The sequence below is a fragment of the Pristiophorus japonicus genome, chromosome 2, assembly GCF_044704955.1.
Source record: "Pristiophorus japonicus isolate sPriJap1 chromosome 2, sPriJap1.hap1, whole genome shotgun sequence".
Lineage (NCBI taxonomy): Eukaryota > Metazoa > Chordata > Chondrichthyes > Pristiophoridae > Pristiophorus > Pristiophorus japonicus.
In genome coordinates this window covers 63,124,710-63,149,456 of record NC_091978.1, presented here as the reverse complement: position 1 = coordinate 63,149,456, position 24,747 = coordinate 63,124,710, and the positions used below count along the sequence as shown (strand labels likewise).

The 24,747-nt window shown below is 42.9% G+C and overlaps 1 protein-coding gene across 13 annotated transcripts in view; it reads left to right on the top strand.

Annotated features, from left to right (window-relative positions):
• The window catches only part of LOC139238943 (transcription factor 4-like), a 652,736-nt gene that overhangs the window by 329,505 nt on the left and 298,484 nt on the right, over window positions 1–24,747 (top strand). The window contains exon 1 of one of the 13 annotated variants that reach the window (XM_070867548.1): window positions 20,552–20,587. The exons of the other annotated variants lie outside the window; for them this stretch is intronic. Within the exon in view, the coding sequence (XP_070723649.1) occupies window positions 20,552–20,587 (36 nt within the window). Of the gene's footprint in view, window positions 1–20,551; window positions 20,588–24,747 lie in introns of those variants that run through there. 13 annotated transcript variants of the gene reach the window in all.

Genomic DNA, 24,747 nt, shown 5'->3' with positions numbered 1-24,747 from the left:
TTTTCATGTCAGTGCTTGATTTATACCAGAAACCTGGTATTTTCAGGGTCTGGTGACTCTAATTTCTGGATATGAATCTTTACTGATCTCACTGATTTTGTCAAACATTAGTACTCCTTTTGTTTGGAACAGGGGTAAGATGTGTGCAGCAAGGGTAGTTACATTTTAATCTTAATCTTTAGAGGATTTAAAGATATTAATTTTTAAAGGAAAAAAATGTCAATGCGCTATTTAGGTTTACAGTAACTTGTGCGTAAATTAAAGTAAATTGGTCCATGTAACCAGTCCGCTGTATGTACTTGTCAATATTCAGAGACCAAAGCTCAGAGCTTCCATGGAAGGGTGAAACAGTGGTGAGAAACTCAGCATTCAATCAGTTACAATTGTGTTTCTGAAATCTAAATTAGGAAAAACAGCTAAATCATTTTACCTGTAAATGTTACAGAGCAGCCCACCTTTGAACCAGAAAGATATTATAGTTAATCTGATGAAGGTAAAGAGTGGCTAACATGTGAAATGGGCTTCTGGATAGGCCATTGGAGGCCCAATCCTTGGAATCATAGAAATTGCAACACAGAAAGGGCCATTTGGCCCATTGTCTGAGTTAGCTCTTCAACTAGGGCTAATAGTCTAATCCCATTCTCCTGCTTTTTCCCTATATCCCTTGAAACCCTTTCTTTTCAATGCCTATCCAATTTCATTTCAAATCATGTTATAGTTTCCGCCTCAATAGCCACATATGATAGGTATTTCATGTCCTAATTTCCTGAGAAAAAAATTCCTCAATCTGGAATTTTTTGAGGATGTAACTAGTAGAGTGGACAGGGGAGAACCAGTGGATGTGGTCTATTTGGACTTTCAAAAGGCTTTTGGTAAGGTCCCACACAAGAGATTGGTGTGCAAAATCAAAGCACATGGTATTGGGGGTAATGTACTGACGTGGATAGAGAACCGGTTGGCAGACAGGAAGCAGAGAGTCGGGATAAACGGGTCCTTTTCAGAATGGCAGGCAGTGACTAGTGGGGTGCCGCAGGGCTCAGTGCTGGGACCCCAGCTCTTTACAATATATATTAATGATTTGGATGATGGAATTGAGTGTAATATCTCCAAGTTTGCAGATGACACTAAACTGGGTGGCGGTGTGAGCTGTGAGGAGGATGCTAAGAGGCTGCAGAGTGATTTGGACAGGTTAGGCGAATGGGCAAATACATGGCACATGCAGTATAATGTGGATAAATGTGAGGTTATCCACTTTGGAGGCAAAAACACGAAAACAGAATATTATCTGAATGACAGCAGATTAGGAAAAGGGGAGGTGCAACGAGACCTGGGTGTCATGATTCATTAGTCATTGAAGGTTGGCATGCAGGTACAGCAGGCGGTGAAGAAGGCAAATGGTATGTTGGCCTTCATCGCAAGGGGATTTGAGTATAGGAGCAGGGAAGTCTTACTGCAGTTGTATAGGGCCCAAGTTTCGGGCCGCGCCTAGAACAGCGCAGCCCCGACCTGGACACCCGTTTTTTGCACCACAAAGTGCGCCTAAAAAAAACTTACAGATTCTCCAGCTCCCTGCTGGTCCTCTGGAGCCAGGCGAGGCGCAGCACGAGCTATAGGGGGCGGAGCCAGGTCCCTGCGCTGAACACAATGCCGGGACCTCTGCACATGCGCACTACAGTGGGCGCGCATGTATAGTAGCTTCAGGCGCCCAAAACTGTGTGGGAGGGGCCGAAGCACGCAGGCCCTGGCCGAATGGCCTCACTGGGGCTGCGAGCATAAGGCTGCCTCCCACGCCCAGCTCATGCTTTCCCCCCCCCCCCGCCCCCGACCCGACCCAACCCCCCGGACTGGACCCGACCCGCGCTCCCCCCCCCCCCCCCACCACCCGACCTGACCTCCCTCTCCCTGCCCCCCCGATCCGAACCGAACCAACCTCCCTCCCACCACCCCCCCCCCCGACCCGACCCGTGCTCCCGAACCCGCCCCCTCCCACCTGGACCCTACCCAACCTGATCTCCCTCCCCCCGCCCCCGACCCGACCCGACCTCCCTCTGCCACCCCCCACCCCCACCCGAAACAACCCGACCTCCCTCCTCCCCCACCCCCCCCACCCGACCCGACCCGTGCTCCCGACCCCGGACCCCGGACCCGACCCGACCCGGCCCGTTCAGCCTCTCTCCCCCTTCTCCTTCCCCGCCCCCGCCCCGCTTCTCCTTCCCCCCCCTTCTCCTTTCCCTCCCCTTCTCCTTTCCCCCCTTCTCCTTTCCCCCCCTTCTCCTTTCCCCCCCTTCTCCTTTCTCCCCTTCTCCTTTCCCCCTTCTCCTTTCCTTCCCCCCCCCACTTCTTTCCTTTCTCCCCCCCTTCTCTTTCCCCTTCTCCTCTCCCCCCCCTTTCCCCTTCTCCTCTACCACTCTTCCCCTTCTCCTCTCCTCCCCTTTCTCCTTCTCCTCCCCCCACTTCCCCTTCTCCTCCCCCCACTTCCCCTTCTCCTCCCCCCTTTCCCCTTCTCCTCCCCCCTTCTCTCCCCCCCTGCCCCTTCTCCCCCTTCCCTCCTCCTTCTCCCCATCCCTCCCCCTTCCCTCCCCTCCCCCTCTGCCTCCCTCCCCTCCCCCTGCCCCCCCCCCCCTCTCTCCCTTTTGAAAAAAAAAATCTGTTCCAAACTGAAACTGTTCTAACTGACTAGAACTGGAGCAAACTAAATGCCGAGAATTGCAATTTCTAAGATACTCCATTCTAAACCAGTTTCTGCAAAAAAACAGGAGCAACTCGGGCCGAAACTTGGCCCCATTGAAATTAATGGAAATTAAAATCTGATCCGGTCTGTTTCTGACCGGGTGTCTTCGGCTAAAATTACCTCCATGTATCTGCACCCCAAATCTTTTTCTTTCTCCACTCAGTTAGGAGTCATATCATATCATTTGTTTTCCTTTTTTTCCCAATGAGTATTAAAGATTTCTGTGCACAAAACTGCATTCACCACCTTTCTGCCCAGTTTGCTAATCTGTCTATGTCTTCCTACAATCTCTTACTTCAAATGCCACATGCCCTAATTTGATATCAGTAAACTTCAATATAATTCTGCTTGTGCCTCAGGTTAATGTAAATAAATGAGAGATCCCAACACAGATCCCGAGGCCACACTCCTATCCACATCCTGCCAGTTTCAAGAATGTATCCATACTATTTGCTTTCTGGTCCCTAACCACCCTTTTATCTATGCAGCTATCAGTTCAGAAGTAACTGGATGCTATGGTAGAATTACTGTAGATTCTTATTGGTTGGATGTTTTAGTATAGATTGAATGATATTGCTGATCTGTATCAATGATGTTATAATATCATTACATTAGATCTTGTGACATTGGTTTGATGCAAAACAATAAACATTAATGCAACAGAGGTGAGTTAAAGATGAGATAAAAAATGGGGAAGACAGATTGAGAATTAGCAATAGAGGGGAAAGAAGAAAACACACTAAATAAGAGAAGAATATATTAGAAACATAGAAAATAGGTGCAGGAGTAGGCCATTCAGCCCTTCTAGCCTGCACCGCCATTCAATGAGTTCATGGCTGAACATGCAACTTCAGTACCCCCTTCCTGCTTTCAAGCCATACCCCTTGATCCCCTGAGTAGTAAGGACTTCATCTAACTCCCTTTTGAATATATTTAGTGAATTGGCCTCAACTACTTTCTGTGGTAGAGAATTCCACAGGTTCACCACTCTCTGGGTGAAGAAGTTTCTCCTCATCTCGGTCCTAAATGGCTTACCCCTTATCCTTAGACTGTGACCCCTGGTTCTGGACTTCCCCAACATTGGGAACATTCTTCCTGCATCTAACCTGTCTAAACCCGTCAGAATTTTAAACGTTTCTATGAGGTCCCCTCTCATTCTTCTGAACTCCAGTGAATACAAGCCCAGTTGATCCAGTCTTTCTTGATAGGTCAGTCCCACCATCCCGGGAATCAGTCTGGTGAATCTTCGCTGCACTCCCTCAATAGCAAGAATGTCCTTCCTCAAGTTAGGAGACCAAAACTGTACACAATACTCCAGGTGTGGCCTCACCAAGGCCCTGTACAACTGTAGCAACACCTCCCTGCCCCTGTACTCAAATCCCCTCGCTATGAAGGCCAACATGCCATTTGCTTTCTTAACTGCCTGCTGTACCTGCATGCCAACCTTCAATGACTGATGTACCATGACACCCAGGTCTCGTTGCACCTCCCCTTTTCCTAATCTGTCACCATTCAGATAATAGTCTGTCTCTCTGTTTTTACCACCAAAGTGGATAACCTCACATTTATCCACATTATACTTCATCTGCCATGCATTTGCCCACTCACCTAACCTATCCAAGTCACTCTGCAGCCTCATAGCATCCTCCTCGCAGCTCACACTGCCACCCAACTTAGTGTCATCCGCAAATTTGGAGATACTACATTTAATCCCCTCGTCTAAATCATTAATGTACAATATAAACAGCTGGGGCCCCAGCACAGAACCTTGCGGTACCCCACTAGTCACTGCCTGCCATTCTGAAAAGTACCCATTTACTCCTACTCTTTGCTTCCTGTCTGACAACCAGTTCTCAATCCACGTCAGCACACTACCCCCAATCCCATGTGCTTTAACTTTGCACATTAATCTCTTGTGTGGGACCTTGTCGAAAGCCTTCTGAAAGTCCAAATATACCACATCAACTGGTTCTCCCTTGTCCACTTTACAGGAAACATCCTCAAAAATTTCCAGAAGATTTGTCAAGCATATTAGATGTGTAATGTCTGTAAGCTTGTAATGTTTGTAGCCCCACACTGTGGATGTGGATGTATTGTGTAATGCAAGTACAGGGTTCATAATAAACAGAACTAGGCAGATTTCCGGAGACTTCCGAGAGAGCTGCCTGCCATGTTAGGAAGTTGTGTGTGCTGTGCTCTGTGAATATATCACATTTGGCGACGGAAGATGGGATTTTTTAAAGCTTAATTTTTGCTGGTGAAGGATTCAGCCAGCCAACAGAGAGACTTTGGAAGTTTCTGTTTTTGAAAAAAGCTACAAAAATCCGAGGTAAAATACAGCACACGGTGTGAACAGCTAGAGATTAAAATCGCAGGTGTATTGGGATATTTGGGAGAATATAGACACGACTTGTAGCGTTTTAAAGCATATGTGGATCGGCTAGAATTGTATTTCATTGCAAATAACATAATCGAAGTTCCAGACAATGCAGTTCAGAACCGGGCTATGTTGGAACGTAAGAGAGCGATCTTCTTATCGGAGGCGGGTCCGGCATTATATGACACTCTTGTAAATCTGCTTGTGCCTGACGAGCCAAAGGACACAACGCTTAAAGAGATTTTAACGAAGCTGGAGCAGCACCGTTAGAAATTGCTGAAAGCTATTGTTTCGGGATTCGGAATCAAAAGGCTGATGAAAGTATCAGTGATTACATCATAGCATTAAAAAAGCTGTCGATGCACTGTAATTTTGGAAACATTCAAAACCGAGCATTATGGGATCGTTTTGTTTGTGGGGTGAAAAATGATGCGATCAGAAGGAAGTTATTGACGACGGATGAGTTGACTTTTGAGATTGCTTGTCAGACAGTGAGGTCGCTGGGTATGGCCGAACAATATTCCCGAGAATTAAATAATAATTACGGTCGTCAGTCAACCGAGGTAAATCACCTGCAGGTTCAAAGTAAAAGACGGGCACGGCCGAAAGTCTCAGAAACTGGAAATTCTAACAGAGCGTCGAAGTCATGCTATAGGTGCCTGGGACAACACATTGCTCAAAGTTGTCTATATGTGAAGGCAAAGTGTTTCTTCTGTAGAAAGACTGGGCATCTTGCGAAGGCATGTCGACTGAAGGGTAAATCAGCTTTCAAAGCTATGAGTCCAGCATTCAAAGCTATGAGTAGAAATCCAAAGAGACTACATAGCTTGGAAGAACAACAACAGGACGAGGAGATGTTAGAATTACACGTCATCAGGAGCACGAGGCTAACGAACAGCGATTCGGAAAGCATCAAAATCCACATAGATATTGTGGGATTCAAGATACCAATGGAAATTGACACGGGTGCCTCCGTGAATGTAGTACCGGAGTCACTATACCGTGACAAATTGCGTGACTTTCAACTGGAGAAATCCAAGAAAGAGCTGCGAGGCTACTCGGGAGAGAAAATTTCTGTGGTAGCCATATCACCGTACGGGTGAAATATAAAGATCAATTTCAGAACTTGCCTCTAATAGTAGTGAAAGGAGACAAGCCGGCCTTTCTCGGAAGAAATTGGTTGAGCTCACTGAAGCTGGATTGGAGTAAAATTTTCTGTGTGGAAGCAAGATTTTCATCAACGGATGAGGTTATCAAGAAGTATCCGAAGGTGTTCTGCGAAACGGGCAGTCCGATCCAAGGCTTCAAGGCGAGTGTCAGGGTACAGAAGGACGCTAGATCGGTTTACTACAAGCCACGTTCCATACCATATGTTCTCAAGGAGAAAGTTGAGCAAGAACTCAAAAGACTAGAGACTGAGAACATTATTTGTAAGATAGATCGATGTAATTGGGCTACACCCATTGTTGTTGTACCTAAGTCCGATGGTAAGGTAAGATTGTGTGGTGATTATAAAGAAACCATAAACCAGATTCTGGAGGGTAATGTCCCCAATACATTGCCGAATATAGAAGATTTGTTCACAACACTGACAGGTGGACAGATCTACTCAAAACTGAATCTTACGAATGCCTACTTACAGCTTGAACTAGATGAGGAGTCCAAGTCATGTTTGACTATAAATACACATATCGGCCTATATCAATTTAATAGGCTACCGTTTGGAGTGTCTTCCGCCCCTGCCATATTCCAAGGTGTGATGAACCAGATTTTGCAAGGTATTGAAGGGGTAGTAAGTTAATTGGATGACATACTAATTTCAGCACCAAATAGGCAAATTCATAATAACATATTGAATGAAGCCCTCAAACGACTAGAGAAGCACAGAGTACGAGTGTCTGCTCGTAAGTGAGAATTATTTTAAAACTCAGTGGAGTACTTAGGGTACAGAGTAGACAAAGATGGTTTACATCCAACCATGGAAAAATTGGATGCGATCAGAAATGCACCCACTCCCAGGAATGTCACTGAACTTCATTCATTTTTGGGTCTTTTGAACTATTATGGGAAGTTCCTACCAAATTTGTGTACAGTATTACATCCACTGAATGAACTTTTGAAAAAACAGGTCCATTGGAAGTGGTCAAAAGAATGCGATACAGCATTCAAGGAGTGTAAAAGCAAATTGGTAGAGAGCACCATGTTAGTTCATTGTGACATATCTAAGGAGATTAAGCTAGCATGTGATGCCTCTCCGTATGGAGTTGGGGCAGTAACCTCTCATGTATTAAGTAGTGGGGAGGAGAGACCAATTGCTTTTGCTTCACGCATTCTCAGTGCCAGTGAGAGTAATTATGCGCAAATTGAAAGGGAAGCTTTAGCATTAATTTTTGGGGTCAAGAAGTTTCACAAATACTTGTATGGTCATGAGTTTACCATCGTTACAGACCATAAGCCGCTAACAGCAATCCTCCATCCAAAGTCCCCAGTTCCAACATTAGCTGCAGCTCGAATGCAGAGATGGGCTTTGATTTTGTCAGCATATACATATGACGTTGAATACAGACGATCAGCTGATCACAGTAATGCTGATACAATGTCTAGATTGCCTTCCCCATCACAAGTTACACCCGATAGGGAAGAAGTGTTTTATTTTTCATACATTGATGAACTGCCAGTCACAGCTGAAGAGATTGGTAGAGCAACCAAACGTGACCCAGTGATGTCAAAGGTGTATGAGTATATTACAAATGGATGGCCAAACCAGGTAACAGACAAAGATACACATCCATTCTTCATTCGTTGGAATGAATTATCAGTAGATAAAGATTGTATCATGTGGGGTGCAAGAGTGGTTATACCAAATAAATTCAGGTCCAAATTATTAGGAGACCTCCATGACCAGCACCTGGGAATGTGCTTGACCAAGAGTTTTGCACACAGTTATTTATGGTGACCAGGTCTTGATAAAGATACAGAGTACATCGTGAGTCAGTGTACGACATGTCAATCGGTAAGCAAGCCACCACCACCAGTACAATTACAGCCATGGAAATGGCCTCCCAGGGTGTGGCAAAGGCTACATATTGATTTTGCTGAGTTAGAAGGACAACAATTGTTCATTGTGATTGATAGCCATTCGAAGTGGGTTGCGGTGTTTCCAATGTGGAAAATAACAACAAATAAAACATTGGACATTTTACGAAAATTATTTTCTTCATTTGGCCTCCTTGAAGAAATTGTTTTGGATAATGGACCACAATTTCGTTCAGAAGAATTTGCACAATTCACGAGCATAAATGGTGTGAAACATACCAAGATTCCACCATACCATCCTGCTTCGAATGGTGCAGCAGAGCGCACTGTACAAATTGTAAAACGTGCCCTCATAAAACAAATGTTAAATCCAAATCCAAGGAAACAACAGTTGTCATTGGATCACAAATTGGGTAATTTTTTGATTCCATATAGAAATACTCCTCATACAACTACTGGTAAAACACCAGCAGAGTTGTTTCTCAAACGACAGCCACGAACCAGATTCTCGTTATTAAAGCCAAATTTGGCACAGTCCATAGAAGAGACACAATTAAAACAGAAAGAGAATCATGATAAAGGTAGAGTAAAAGAGAGAAGTGTGAAATTAAACCAGAAGGTGAGTGTGAAGAACCATCACCATAAATGGTTAAAGTAGTTACCAGGAAGAGTGGTGAAGATATGTGGTCCTCACACATATTTGGTTAAGATGTTTGATAATGGACAGGTTAGGTTTGTTCATATTGATCATATTTTACCTACAGACATGGAAGGAGTTGAAGGTGGGAATGATTCAATTATTTCTGACTCATCAGATAGTTTTGATATACCAGTAGCAAATCCTAAATCCAATGTACTGGAAACAAATCCAGGAGAATGAAAGTCTGAGTCCGAGTCAGGAAAACAAAGAGCCTGAAGTTAGAGGTACTTCAAATGAAAATCAAGGAAATTCCGTGGAGGAAAATGTTCCTTAGGATGAGCCTCGAATGAGTGTGAAATAGATACCATGTTTGGAAGGTTCTGTTCGAGAGCAAAGGTATCCTCTTCGAAACAGAAAACAAGTGGTGAAGTTAAATTTGTAAATATGGAAAAAAAAAGTTTATATCCTGTGTTATGTATAAATATGAAAGTTATATATGATGTTTGTTATGATGGCTTCTTCATTAAGGAGGGAGAACTGTAATATCTGTAAGCTTGTAATGTTTGTAGCTCCACACTGTGGATGTGGACGTATTGTGTACTGCAAGTGCAGGGTTAATAATAATCAGAACCAGGCAGATTTCCGGAGACTTCCGAGAGAGCTGCCTGCCATGTTAGGAAGCTATGTGTGCTGTGTTCTGTGAATATATCACAAGATGCACAAGGAAGGCAATTCAAAACTGAAACCTAAATGTTACAGTAGAACATCAGAGCAAATGTAAGAGAAGAATATAACCCAATTGTGATGATAGGTAGAGGTTGGAAAGGTACACACTTTGGGATGAAAAGGGAAAGATGGAAAAACAAATTTCAGAGGACATTACAGATAATTAAGAGACACTCTTTGTGTTTCACATTTATATCGATAAGTAGGTACAATTTGGTTCCATTTATGCTCAGTGAATATAAAATCGGAAAAGCCATAGATTCAGCAGGTCTTTCAAATCATTTTTGCCCACAATTTAAGTGTTGTTGAAATTGGGGTAATAATTTCAAGCGGATAACTGAGGTGGTGAAGACATATCTGAACTTATGGAGATAACGGTGAATGTTAGGAATATTAAAGTGCTTGAATGGAAGGCACTAAAATAATGTGCCTAAGCAGAGATTGTTAGGGGTTTTGTAAAGTTCATAGGACAATGAGGACCCGAATTATAAATCCATTTCAGTCCATAATGGGAAAAGTATTGGAATTAATGTTAAAAGAAGTTATTGAAGTCTTCTTTTATATGAAAAAATGAGGTGAAGGGTCAAGGGGCATAGTTTGAGTTCTTTGTGTTAGTGTTTTCTTTTCAGGTTTGTGTCTTTTTTTTAAATCAATTTTTCATTGTGTTTTAGTCAGCTCCCAGAGAGATTTCTGCAGTTTCATTGTTGGTACTTTAAATAAGACTTTTTTTATTATTGAAATAATAGGTCCTGAGTTTTCTGTCTATTAAAGCGGCCTTTCCTAACATTTTGTTGTGACATTTTTATATAGTTTTGCGCACTCCACAGCTGGATTAACGACATGTTTGTCCTTTATACCCGTGAAGTGGCTCATTAGCTGTGTGAGTAGTGTGAAAGGGCCATTATTTTAGGTGAACTGTGATTGAACGGTTTCTTTTCTGCCGTTTCTGTTTAACAGATTTGTGATGCATGAAAGAAGCCATATCAAAAACTTCACTGGCCATTTTGGTTCAAATCTGCTTTAAAACAAAAGGGGGAATCCAACATGTTTTTCCGAATGAAGAGGAAAATATGCAAAATCTGCTCTTGAGTGTAAATGGACAAGGGAAGACATGATCAAAGTCTTTAAAAATCATGCAGGGTTTCTACCATTTGGATGGGGGGAGGTTTATCTGTTATCGGGAGAGGATAACTAGAGGGATACAAGTAAATAAATGAAAAGAAAAATCAACAACAAAATGCAATTTCCGGGTTACTTGACACCGGTTGATTTATGGCACTGACTGCCAGCTAGCACAGCGAAGATGGATTTAATTAGTGCAGTCAGTAAAGAAATGGGCTGTTTGAGGTTTAGTGTTGGGTCACGAGGAGATGGAGTTGTTCGCAGACATAGCACTCCATGACTGAGTGAGCTAAATGGGGTTTTTTGCAAACCTACGTTGCAAAACTCTCCACATTGAACCCAGAAGTGTCAATCAATGCATTATGCTTTCTAGTAGCTTTGGTATATGGAGACATTCGCAAACAAACTGGGCCAATCCCGGAGAGCTGGAAAGTATTAAGGAAGATGAGATGTAAAGCTATTCTGTCAAAGAATGGGAAGGGTTGCATTCAGGAATTTTAACAGTGAATTGGTAAAAGCTGTGCATAATGTCATTTTTCCTTTGCTGTCATTAAGTCATTAAAATTATTTTTGACTTTAACTGAAGCAAACATATTCTCCTGGGATCATGCTTAAAATAGGAATATATTTGAATGAAAACTAATTTGAGAAGAGTTGATGTGATGAGTGATTTTGCTTTTACTTTAAAGAGATAGTGTGCTTGAGTTGGCCTTACAGGGTATGCTCCAAACTCAAGTACATTACATTCTTGACTTATATTTATGTTGCCATGAAGTTTCGGATGCTTGCATTAAATAAAATATTATGAGAGTCACAATCAGCATCTTTTATCTGTCGACATGTCCTGTGGTAAACGACCTAGAAAGCAGATGTATCTGAAAAGCTTTGCTGACTAGATCTGATTTGTGCAGACGACTACAGTTAAGGAGAACACCTGATTAGTGGATATTTTTCTTAAGTAAACAAAAATTGAAAATACTGTACCTAAATCATTTCTTGATCACCCCATGTACTTACTCCTATTAACTGCATTCTGTTCACTGTTAACTCATTTCAAATTTATTATTTTTTAAATCCCTCCCACACCCCTCTAGATTTTATTGCATTTATGGGCTACAGTATACAGTGACAAATGCACTGTTTTATTGCATGACATTTTTTCCCTGCCTATTTTCTCCCCTTCGCTATTCCTGGAGGAGCTGACTCATGCTTTATAATGGTTCCTTGGGTGCCAACAGGCCGTCCAGATGTCAGTCGTAGCTCTTGCCTCTGAGTCAGAAGATTGTGGGTTCATGTCACACTCGAGACTTGAGTATAAAGATCTAGGCTGACACTCCTGCAGTACTGAGGGAGTGCTGCACTGTCGGAGGTGCCATTATTCGGATGCGACGATAAACTGAGGCTCTGTCTGCCCTCTTAGGTGGGCGTAAAAGATCCCATCGCACTATTTTGAAGAATAGCAGGGGAGCTCTCCTGAGTGTCCTGGCCAATATTTATCCCTCAATCAATGATCTTTTTACTGTTACATTGCAGTTTTTGGGACCTCACTGTGCACAAATTGGCTGCTACGTTCCCTACATTACAACGGTGACTACATTTCAAAATTACTTCATTGGCTGTACAGCACTTTGGGTGCTATATAAATGCAAGTTCTTTCTTTCAACAGCTTGCCTACCTGCCCATTGTTGCACCTGCAAATTGTTTCACTATGGAGGACATCACAACCAAATCTGATTTGTGCTCACCTGACAACCACCCAAGCACATTTTTCAGTAGGAATTAATTGACCCTGAACAATTCAGTAGCAATTACTAGCCCAGGGTACTGAAACAATTTGTAGTACCTCCATGACCATTCTAGAAATTGTGCAATAGATTGTTAACTGCTGCATCTCTGTGGATGTTTGATAGAATTAAATATTGCCAAGTGAATATGATTGTGTAGAAAACCTCAAGAGGAAGTGACTGTAATAGAATTTTTACACAAACAAGTTATTAACTTGGACACATTCCTGAGCTGACAGACGTTAGTAGCTTGAAATATTATACAGTAATCATGCCATCTTTGTTTCATTTAGTTTATCTGTTGTTTGCATGAGAGCATGCACATCATTGAAAGAAGCAGCTTAAAAAGAGGTGATGTCTCTCTTGAGAAGGATTCTTATGAAGGCTGAAGAGATAGGGATTAGTGAGAGAGCTTTATAAGTTCTGTCATTTATAAAAATAATTCTTGCCTCAATCATAAACATTTGTATCTGGAATCAGGTGATAGCTTCTTTACGACAAAATAATACTTGTTTCATATCCGTTAAACAATACATTTGTCTCCGAAATGTGATTGGGTTTTACCATTTTCAGAGGTCCTTAATTGAATGCAACTATTTATTTTTTCTGCACCACTCCAAGTTTCCTTCTTCCCTCACGCGATGCTGAGAATGTTGTGGACAGCACATTTAGTGAGTTGGTCACACCGCAGATAGTGATTGGGTGACCAAGAGACAAGGCAAGAGCAGGAAGGTAGTGCAGGAGTCCCCTGCGGTCATCTCCCTCCAAAACAGATATACCGTTTTGGATACTGTTGGGGGAGATGACTTACCAGGGAAAGGCACCAGCAGCCAGGTTCATGGCACCGTGGGTGGCTCTGCTGCACAGAAGGGTGGGAAAAAGAGGGGAGAGCTATAGTGATAGGTGACTCTATTGGAATGGGGAATAGATAGGAGTTTCTGCGGCCGCAACCGAGACTCCAGGATGGTATGTTGCCTCCCTGGTGCAAGGGTCAAGGATGTCTCGGAGCGGCTGCAGAGCATTCCAGAGAGGGTGGGTGAACAGCCAGTTGTCGTGGTACATGTAGGTACCAACGATATAGGTAAGAAGAAGGAAGAGGTCCTACAAGCTGAATTTAGGAAGCTAGGAGTTAAATTAAAAAGTCGGACCTCAAAGGTAGTAATCTCTGGATTGCTACCAGTGCCACGTGCTAATCAGAGTAGAGGGAGCAGGATAGTTAGAATAAATACGTGGCTTGAGCAGTGGTGCAAGAGGGAAGGATTCAAATTCCTGGGACATTGGAACCAGTTCTGGGGGAAGTGGGACCTGTACAAAAGGAACGGTCTGCACTTGGGCAGGACTGGAACTGATGTCCTGGGGGTAACATTTGCGAATGCAGTTCGGGAGTGTTTAAACTAATATGGCAGGGGGATGGGAACCTATGCAGCGAGATAGGGCGAAATAATATGGAGTCAGAAGCAGATGGTAGAAAGGTAAAAAGCAATAGTGGAAGGCCGAGTAAACAAAGGCAAGAAATAAAAAGGGCCACACTACATCATAATTCTAAAAGGACAAAGGGTGTTAAAAAAACAAGCCTGAAGGCTTTGTGTCTTAATGCAAGGAGTATCTGTAATAAGGTGAATGAATTAACTGTGCAAATAGATGTTAACAGATATGATGTGATTGGAATTACAGAGACGTGGCTCCAGAATGATCAGGGCTGGGAACTCAACATTCATGGGTATTCAACATTCAGGAAGGATAGAATAAAAGGAAAAGGAGGTGGGGTTGCATTGCTGGTTAAAGAGGAGATTAATGCAATAGTTAGGAAGGACATTAGCTTGGATGATGTGGAATCTATATGGGTAGAGCTGCAGAACACCAAAGGGCAAAAAACATTAGTGGGAGTTGTGTACAGACCTCCAAACAGTAGTAGTGATGTTGGGGAGGGCATCAAACAGGAAATTAGGGGTGCATGCAATAAAGGTGCAGCAGTTATCATGGGTGACTTTAGTATGCATATAGATTGGGCTAACCAAACTGGAAGCAATACGATGGAGGAGAATTTCCTGGAGTGCATAAGGGATGGTTTTCTAGACCAATATGTCGAGGAACCCACTAGGGGGGAGGCCATCTTAGACTGGGTGTTGTGTAATGAGAGAGGATTAATTAGCAATCTCATTGTGCGAGGCCCCTTGGGAAAGAGTGACCATAATATGGTGGAATTCTACATTAGGATGGAGAATGAAACAGTTAATTCAGAGACCATGGTCCAGAACTTAAAGAAGGGTAACTTTGAAGGTATGAGGCATGAATTGGCTAGGATAGATTGGCGAATGATACTTAAGGGGTTGACTGTGGATGGGCAATGGCAGACATTTAGAGACCGCATGGATGAACTACAACAATTGTACATTTCTGTCTGGCATAAAAATAAAAAAGGGAAGGTGGCTCAACCGTGGCTATCAAGGGAAATCAGGGATAGTATTAAAGCCAAGGAAGTGGCATACAAATTGGCCAGAAATAGCAGTAAACCCGGGGACTGGGAGAAATTTAGAACTCAGCAGAGGAGGACAAAGGGTTTGATTAGGGCAGGGAAAATGGAGTACGAGAAGAAGCTTGCAGGGAACATTAAGACGGATTGCAAAAGTTTCTATAGGTATGTAAAGAGAAAAAGGTTAGTAAAGACAAACGTAGGTCCTCTGCAGTCAGAATCAGGGGAAATCATAACGGGGAGCAAAGAAATGGCAGACCAATTGAACAAGTACTTTGGTTCGGTATTCACTAAGGACGACACATACAACCTTCCGGATATAAAAGGGGTCAGAGGGTCTAGTAAGAAGGAGGAACTGAGGGAACTCCTTATTAGTCGGGAAATTGTTTTGGGGAAATTGATGGGATTGAAGGCCGATAAATCCCCAGGGCCTGATGGACTGCAGAGTACTTAAGGAGGTGGCCTTGGAAATAGCGGATGCATTGACAGTCATTTTCCAACATTCCATTGACTCTGGATCAGTTCCTATTGAGTGGAGGGTAGCCAATGTAACCCCACTTTTTAAAAAAGGAGGGAGAGAGAAAACAGGGAATTATAGACCGGTCAGCCTGACCTCAGTAGTGGGTAAAATGATGGAATCAATTATTAAGGATGTCATAGCAGCGGATTTGGAAAATGGTGACATGATAGGTCCAAGTCAGCATGGATTTGTGAAAGGGAAATCATGCTTGACAAATCTTCTGGAATTTTTTGAGGATGTTTCCAGTAAAGTGGACAAAGGAGAACCAGTTGATGTGGTATATTTGGACTTTCAGAAGGCTTTCGACAAGGTCCCACACAAGAGATTAATGTGCAAAGTTAAAGCACATGGGTTTGGGGGTAGTGTGCTGACGTGGATTGAGAACTGGTTGTCCGACAGGAAGCAAAGAGTAGGGTACTTTTCAGAATGGCAGGCAGTGACTAGTGGGGTACCGCAAGGTTCTGTGCTGGGGCCCCAGCTGTTTATATTGCAAATTAATGATTTAGACGAGGGGATTAAATGTAGTATCTCCAAATTTGCGGATGACACTAAGTTGGGTAGCAGTGTGAGCTGCGAGGAGGATGCTATGAGGCTGCAGAGTGACTTGGATAGGTTAGGTGAGTGGGCAAATGTATGGCAGATGAAGTATAATGTGGATAAATGTGAGGGAGGTGTTACTACAGTTGTACAGGGCCTTGATGAGGCCACACCTGGAGTATTGTGTACAGTTTTGTTCTCCTAACTTGAGGAAGGACATTCTTGCTATTGAGGGAGTGCAGCGAAGGTACACCAGACTGATTCCCGGGATGGCGGGACTGACATATCAAGAAAGACTGGATCAACTGGGCTTGTATTCCCTGGAGTTCAGAAGAATGAGAGGGGATCTCATAGAAATGTTTAAAATTCTGATGGGTTTAGACAGGTTAGATGCAGGAAGAATGTTCCCAATGTTGGGGAAGTCCAGAACCAGGGGTCACAGTCTAAGGATAAGGGGTAAGCCATTTAGGACTGAGATGAGGAGAAACTTCTTCACCCAGAGAGTGGTGAACCTGTGGAATTCTCTACCACAGAAAGTTGTTGAGGCCAATTCACTAAATATATTCAAAAAGGAGTTAGATGTAGTCCTTACTACTAGGGAGATCAAGGGGTATGGCGAGAAAGCAGGAATGGGGTACTGAAGTTGCATGTTCAGCCATGAACTAATTGAATGGCGGTGCAGGCTCGAAGGGCCAAATGGCCTACTCCTGCACCTATTTTCTATGTTTCTATGTTTCTCACATGAAGGTACTGACTCCTGCCAGGTTAGCTAGTGTTTCATAAGCACTGCCAGACCTCCATGGCCTCACCCAAGTCACGAGCCTTAATTCATGATCCTGCACCCACAGTGGTCTTCCAACTTTGGCAGTGCTTCTGGCTCCAGGCTCATTACATGCTGAAGGCAGGCTTCTCGGCGGTGGGGTGGGGGATCAATTTGGTGGGAGGGGGAGGAGGAAAGGAAGGAAATGAGCTCATTCCTGAGTCTTCATAGTTGTTTATAATGGAGCATTTTTGTACTTAAATTTTAAAATGATTGACTTATCAAGCCAGTGCTTCTGGCTGGCCAACTCTGGTGTGGGTTAATTATGAAGCAGCAGCAGGGTAATAAACATTCAAAGAGAGAGAGAGGAAATAGGTTCAAATTTAGCTTTAAACTTCACCTAACTCATTGCCACTACTGCTACTGGAAGATCTGAGCATGAAACAATACAATGTTCAGTGAAAGTGAGGGGTGCAATAGCTGCTCCGAAATCTGTTGAGATATGCCTGAGACAAACGGAGTTAAACATTCGGTCCAAATATATTGATTTTCTTTTTTTTTTAACCATTCCTCATTTGGATCCTCATGGACAAGTGGGTGAGTTGGTAGCATGAGATTTAGAAAATGAATAAAAATGAACGTTTGTGCTTTATTTTGTACTTATATTTGTATTTCCAGAAGGCATTCGATAAGGTGCCACATAAAAGGTTACTGCACAAGATAAAAGTTCACGGGGTTGGGGGTAATATATTAGCATGGATAGAAGATTGGCTAACTAGCAGAAAACAGAGAGTCAGGATAAATGGGTCATTTTCCGGTTAGCAAACAGTAACTAATGGGGTGCCACAGAGGTCAATGCTAGGGCCTCAACTATTTACAATCTATATTAATGACTTGGATGAAGGGACCGAGTGTAATGTAGCCAAGTTTGCTGATGATACAAAGATGGGTGGGAAAGCAAATTATGAGGAGGACACAAAGAATCTGCAAAGGGATATAGACAGACTAAGTGAATGGGCAAAAATTTGGCAGATGGAGTATAATGTGGGAAAATGTGAGGTTATCCACTTTGGCAGAAAAAATAGAAAAGCAAATTATAATTTAAATGGAGAAAAATTGCAAAGTGCTGCAGTACAGAGGGACCTGGGGGTCCTTGTGCATGAAACACAAAAAGTGAGTATGCAGGTACAACAAATAATCAGGAAGGCAAATGGAATGTTGGCCTTTATTGCAAGGGGAATGGAGTATAAAAGCACAGAAGTCCTGCAACAAATGTACAGGGTATTGGTGAGGCCACACCTGGAGTACTGCGTACAGTTTTGGTCTCCGTATTTAAGGAAGGATATACTTGCATTAGAGGCTGTTCAGAGAAGGTTCACTCGGTTAATTCCGGAGATGAGGGGGTTGATTTATGAAGGTATATTCATTGGAGTTCAGAAGAATGAGAGGTGATTTTATCAAAACATATAAGATGATGAGGGGGCTAGACAAGGTGGATGCAGAGAGGATATTTCCACTCATAGGAAAAACTAAAACTAGGGGACATAGTCTGAGAATAAGGGGCCGCCCATTTAAAAATGAGATGAGGAGGAATTTCTTCTCTCATAGATTGTTGTAAATCTATGGAATTCTCTGCCCCAGAGAGCTGTGGAGACTGGGTCATTTATTATCTTTAAGGTGGAAATAGACAGATCTTTGAGCAATAAGGGAATAAAGTGTTATGGGGAGCGGGCAGGGAAGTGGAGCTGAGTCCATGATCAGATCAGTCATGATCTTATTAAATGGTGGAGCAGGCTCGAGGTGTACTCTTGTTCCTATTTCTTATGTTATGTTTATTTTCTTCCATTATTTCTTTAGAGGGAAAAAAGATCTGGATGCTTTTAGTACTATGAAGGAATTTATTGGGGGTTAATATTTACTGGTTAAAGTTTTTTTTAGAACCCTCTTAGAACTTTTCAGAAGTGTGAAGTGGTGCATTTTGGAAGGAAAAATTATAGGAATTAAATGGAACAATTTTAAAGGGGGTGCAGGAACAGAGAGAACTAAGAGTTCATCTGCTCAAATATTTGAAGGTGGCAGGACAAGTTGATAAGGCTGTTAAAAAAAACATACGGGATCCTTGCGTTTATAATTAGAGTCATAGGGCTTGACCTTTCCTACTGAGGCGCGAGAGAGGCGGGCGATATCTGAGGTGGGCTGTGATCCCGCTCCTGGCTCCATGTCGGCTACCCCCACGACTTTCCCTAGATTGGGCTTGTTAAGCCCGTCCTGCAAGGTTCCCGGCCAATTAAGGGGAATCGGGACTGATGATGTCATCTGATGACATGTCATCAGCCGGTTTCCTTAAAGAGACCATGTCTACATTCATTTTGACAGTTATGCTATCAGTATTTTGCAGCATTGAGTTGCTGCAAACATCGACAATCACTGCACCAAGGCTCTCTCATGACTCTCTCCATATGCTTATGGAGGGAGTCACAGTATGCAGGGAGGTCCTCTTCCCTTCCCATGAGCGGAAGAGACCTCCCCAGGACACCAACGCAGCCTTTTTGCACTTGTACAGGAGGGCACAAGCAGGGATATCGTTTGGGAGCTGGCTGCAGTGGCGCAAAACTTTCAATGATCTCAGTAGATCACGAAACGTTACTGCAAAGCCACACTCAACATTATCCTGCTGTGCCACTCATCATATCCCCATCACTCTGCCTTCCCTACCCTATCCCTGCACATCCTTACTCACACCAACTTACCTTGCGCTGCCACCCATCCCTTTCTCTCTATCTACATTATCACATCCCCATCTCACTAGCCACCCCTCACACTCGCCCTCATCCTTGTCCAAACATACTAACTAACAACACACAAGGGTAGCGCTTGGATGTTATCGCCAATGCTGATGTAAAGTTCTGCTAATGTGTTATGAAACATTGAAATCTTTATTTTCAACACTTTGCCTTCTTAGTCAGATCTAGGCGCAGCTTTGGAAGTGGCTCAGTGAGTTGCAGTGAATGGTGAGACATAATGGTACACCCTGCCTTGTCCCCAATGGTGATGAGTGTGAAAGGAATGGCTTGGGCATTGTAGGGATGCTTTATGGCGTTGGTGTGGAATGGTGCCATCATGTGGCAGCCAGGGTGTACAGCGTCAAGTGAAGTAAATGTGGCCTTGGTGAGGGCATCCCTGGCCTCCTGGGTAGCAATGTGGTCGAGTGCTGATGCCCTGTGTCCTGTGCAGCATCAGGTGATTGCGGAGAAGTTTGGTGTTGTTGGTGATGCTGGTGGTGGGGCTGATCGTGGTTGGATTCTGAGAACCAAGGTGAGATTTTTTCAAGGGCACTCACTGATACAGATGGAATAGATGGCAGCTGAAAATGAGATGACGGAAGTGACCTGTCAATGGTGATAGAGGTTGCTCAAGGAGGTGACACTGGATAGAGAGTTCACTGCAAGCATTTTAAACCTCCATAAAGCTGAAAAGTGTATTCCAAATCCTGAAGGTTCCAGCTTCTTTGATTGGAAATTGAACAGCTGTGAAATGGTAGCTTTTATACCACTTCTGCAGCTGTCAACTAGTCAAACCAATCCAGAGTTGTTGAGAACCCGACACACTTAACTGACGTGATACCCGAGGGACGTGAACCTCGTAAAAAAAACCTGGAAAATCCTTTGGACCTGGTGAAATGCTGCTTAAATACCTTTAAACAGCTTCTTAATTATCACAATTGCCTGACACACTGCTTAGTGCCAGGTCTGCAAACTGCAGGCCGAGCCGGTATTTGGAAAATGCACAAGGAGGCGGGTTTAGAGCGGACTTCCACCCTGCTGTCAATCACGGCCATTTTGACAATGGTCCCACCTCCAAACTCGCACATCGCAGGGCTGGTAAGATTCTGGTCATAGAGTTCAAAAGCAAGGAAGTTATGGTAAACCTTTAAAAATCATTCTTTAGGCACAGCTAGAATATTGTGTCCAGTTCTGGACACCACACTTTAGAATGGATGTCAAGACCTTGGAGAAGGTGCAGAGGAGATTTTCCAGAATTATATGAGGAATGAGAGACTTCAATCATGTGGAGAGACTAGAGAAGCTGGCTTAGAACAGAAAAGGTTAAGGGGAGATTGGTAGAGGTTTTCAAACTTATGAGGTATTTGATAGAAGAGATAGGGAGAAACTGTTTTCACTGCCAGCAACATCGGTAACTGGAAAACACAGATTTCAGAAAATTGGCAAAAAGAAATCCAGGAGGAGAAATTAGAAGAATTTTTATTGCACAGCGAATTGTTATGATCTGGAATGCACTGTCTGAAAAGGTTGTGGAAGCAGATTCAGTAGTAACTTTCAAAAGGGAATTGGATATATAGGTTAAAAGGAAAAAAATACAGAGCTACAGGGAAAGAGCAGGGGAGTGGGATTAATTAGATAGCTCTTTGAAAGAGCCAGTACAGACACAATGGGCCGAATGGCCTCCTTCTGAGCTGTATGATTCTAACTTGTGATCTTGGTATCTTTTTACCTTGATTTGGAAATGTTACTCTTAGAGTTAAAAAACATTGTATAAAGTTGCAAATTCAATCTTGATAAAAGCTTGCAGTATCATTTAAAGAACTTGTACGATTTTATTTATGGGGATCCTACAAAAACCACAAATTCAGATCTTTCAGATTTACTTGGAATAGAAGTTGGCAGGCAGAAAATTTATTGCTATTCCATTGTGACGGAAACGTCTTTGGAATGTAAGTGTGAGTGTTGAGGGTAGATAGCTTGTGCTGTGAGTCAGCCGTGCCTCTGACCCCTGCTCTAAGGCTTTCAGTTCCTTCAGCAGCTTGTTTCTGTACATCCTGTTACTGGAGGTCAAGGCAAGGGTCGTTGGTTCTGGGGAGCAGATTGCTGACAATATCCTGCCTGCTGCAGGTGGCGCGTGCAAATAGACTGGTGTTTAAACTTCTGGCCAATAACTGAAAAGGATATGCAGACTGACTTGCCTTATATCAGTTTTCCAGCTACAGTGATTAGTGATATAGATTTAAAAAAATATAATTTCACGTTATAATGTTATGATGTAATGGGATGTCAAGACAAACTTTTTGGTAATTTGATTTGTCTCATTTTTAAAACTAGTTTTCACTCAATTAATACATATTTTTTTCTTCTCATCAGTATTTCTCCTCCACTTCTATAGACTTGTATATCTTAAAAAAAAAGTTTTGCTTCAGAATTATTTCTTAATCTGCAAACATTTCTTTGTACTTTGCCAATTGTATCCCCTGCTCTCTTAAAGGCTGAGACTCATCCTAAGAATATGATTACATGGTGGTTGACTTTAACTCAGGGCGAGATCAGTACATGGTTTCCAACTATAGCTCTGGGATAACACTCAATTTTTTCATGAGAGATCTGTCACAGTACTGCTGCACTCCTAAATCTCTGTTGGTGGCTTAGTGTTGACTTGCCTCCCTTCTGGTCGGGCTGTTCCTGGCATCTACCTGACACTTTATCCTGAAGTCCGTTAGTTAAAACTCCCCAGCGTGCATCTTTTGGCCTTGACTGGTTCCCGCCCAGGAGTCAGCCTGGTTGACATGCTTGGCTTTCAGCCGGGTGGGGAGCGCTCAGGAGCCAGCTGCAGAACCAGGTGGATCCGATCCCCGACCCCGGGGACGGGGGGGGGATTCGATCCCGGACCCAGGGGGCCTTTGTATGGGGGTGGGGTTTGATTGAGGGGGGATAGGGGGAGCACTCCTGCTCTTCCTGGTCCACAAGCAGTACTTCAGGATTAATTCTTAATCTGCAGATTGTTCTTGGTACTTTGCCAATTTTATCCCCTGCTCTCTTGAAAGCTGAGACTCTCTCCGAAGCTGCCCTCGCCTCACTTCTGCTGCCGGGTTTCCCGAGGCCTGGGAAACCCGGTCGCCCATTGTAAAACGTGCAAAGCAGGTTAAATCAGAGACTGCCAGCCTCATTAAAATATTTAAATTGTCTGTTGGCTGCCCTCCCCTTGCCCCACCGCCCCTCCCCCCCCACCCCGCCCCACCTCGTAAAACCCAGAAGTGGACGGGATGGAGGAGGGTTGGGGTTCAAAATTTGAATATCTGACCCACACCCAACCCACCCCTTTTTGTGTGCTAAAATTCAACCCTTTAGCTCTGAGAAACCCCCTGTTTTGGGAAATTATCAGTGTGAGCATAACCTAATACTCTATACCATTAAACGCTAGAAACCTTCAGGATTAGTTGATGTAAGTAATGTACACAGGATACTGGGTGCTTCTCAGTAAATTACAGAGAATAATTCAATCCAAGGATTCAGATAACATCATAAACATATTTATGCCTGTCATCTGGACCCCAAGATTGGATTACCTTATCAGCTTCACTAGGGGACATGTGATAATGTTTGTTACAGTGGACAGAAATTAATTTTATGTGCAATATTCACTTTGTTTTCTGTTCTTTCTTAGCAGGTGTTTTAGTTTTTTTAGTTAAAACTAGAGCCATTTGATGCAGGACCTCAGATTATGAGTTTAGATGCATGCGAAGAATTGCATGAAATCTATCCTCTGTATTGATAAATAAGAAAAGTGTACTGGAGGAAAAAAATGTTGAATGCCTCTTAAAAGTACCTTTTCTTTCTCTTCAGATACAAGTATTTAGCTTACTATAATATAAAAAAATCCAAATGTAAAAAATGTTTGTATTTATTTGTTTCAATGCTTTTGACTGGTGCGCTGAAAGAACATAAGAATTAGAAGCAGATGTAGGTCATTTGGCCCCTCGAGTCTGCTCCACCATTCAATGAGATCATGGTTGATCTTCGAACTCAACTTCACCTGCCTGCTCTATCCCCATATCCCTTGATTCTTTTAACATCCAAAAATCTATCGATCTCTGTCTTGACGACTCAACGACTGAGCATCCACAGGCCTCTGGGGTAGAGAATTCCAAAGATTCACCATCCCCTGAGTGAAGAAGTTTCTCCTCATCTCAGTCCTAAATAGCAGACCCCTTATTCTGAGACTGAGACCCCCAGCCAGAGGAAACATACTCCCTGCATCGACCCTGTCAAGATCTGTAAGAATTTTGTATGTTTCAATGAAATCACTTCTCATTCTTCTAAACTCTAGAGAATATAGGCCTAGTCTTCTCAGTCTTAAACAGTCTTGCTTACATAAATCTATGATCAGTAATTTCAGATCTGCTTACGTGCCAACTCATTAGAGGGTGACAATCTCTCATTTTTTAAAAAAAATCACGTGACCACTTAAAATGTATGCCATTCATGAAAAATAAAAGCAACTCCTCCGTATGTTTAAATTGCTTTGCAAACTCTGCCACTCCTGGTGATCCTAAATGTCACTCTTAACGTCTCCCCAGTGTCGACAGTTCTGCAATTGCCATCATGTTACCAATATTTGTACAGTGATATATATATATATATATATATGTGTGTGTGTGTGTGTGTGTGTATTAATCATGGTTGTAGAGGTGGAGCTGATTGATTGATTGTTTTAGGGATGAAAGATTAGTATTACAGTTCTGAACAGCTAGCACATTTCAATCTTTTAAAAATATGTTTTTAAATATAAACTGAGGAAAATACAGATTTTTCTGCCACCTCAATATTTTTTATAATTATCATTCCTAAAGAACCATTTGTATCAGAGGCACTGATATCTCTGGAGTAGGATGTGAGGTATGTGAACCTACTGTTGATTGTATACTGCTGTTTTGCAAGCTCACAAGCTTCTCCAAAGTGCAAAAACATAAAAAATTACTTTTCAGTGGTTCTCTGGTCATAGTTTTTAAACTTGGCTTTGCACTAAGTGCACTGTCGGTAATTTTTTTGGAGGTATGAGAGAGATTAGGAATAAAGGAAATGTTCTCTGATAGTAGGATGTGACAAGTGGTGTTCCCTCGGGATCTGTACTTCAACTTCGGGGCCGAAATTGCCCCTTCCGATGAGGCCTCTGGCCGTCTGAAAGCAGCGGTCATGGGGTGGTATGGAATGGCCACCGAGTCGCCGCAGAGGGACTACCATTTTGGAAATTG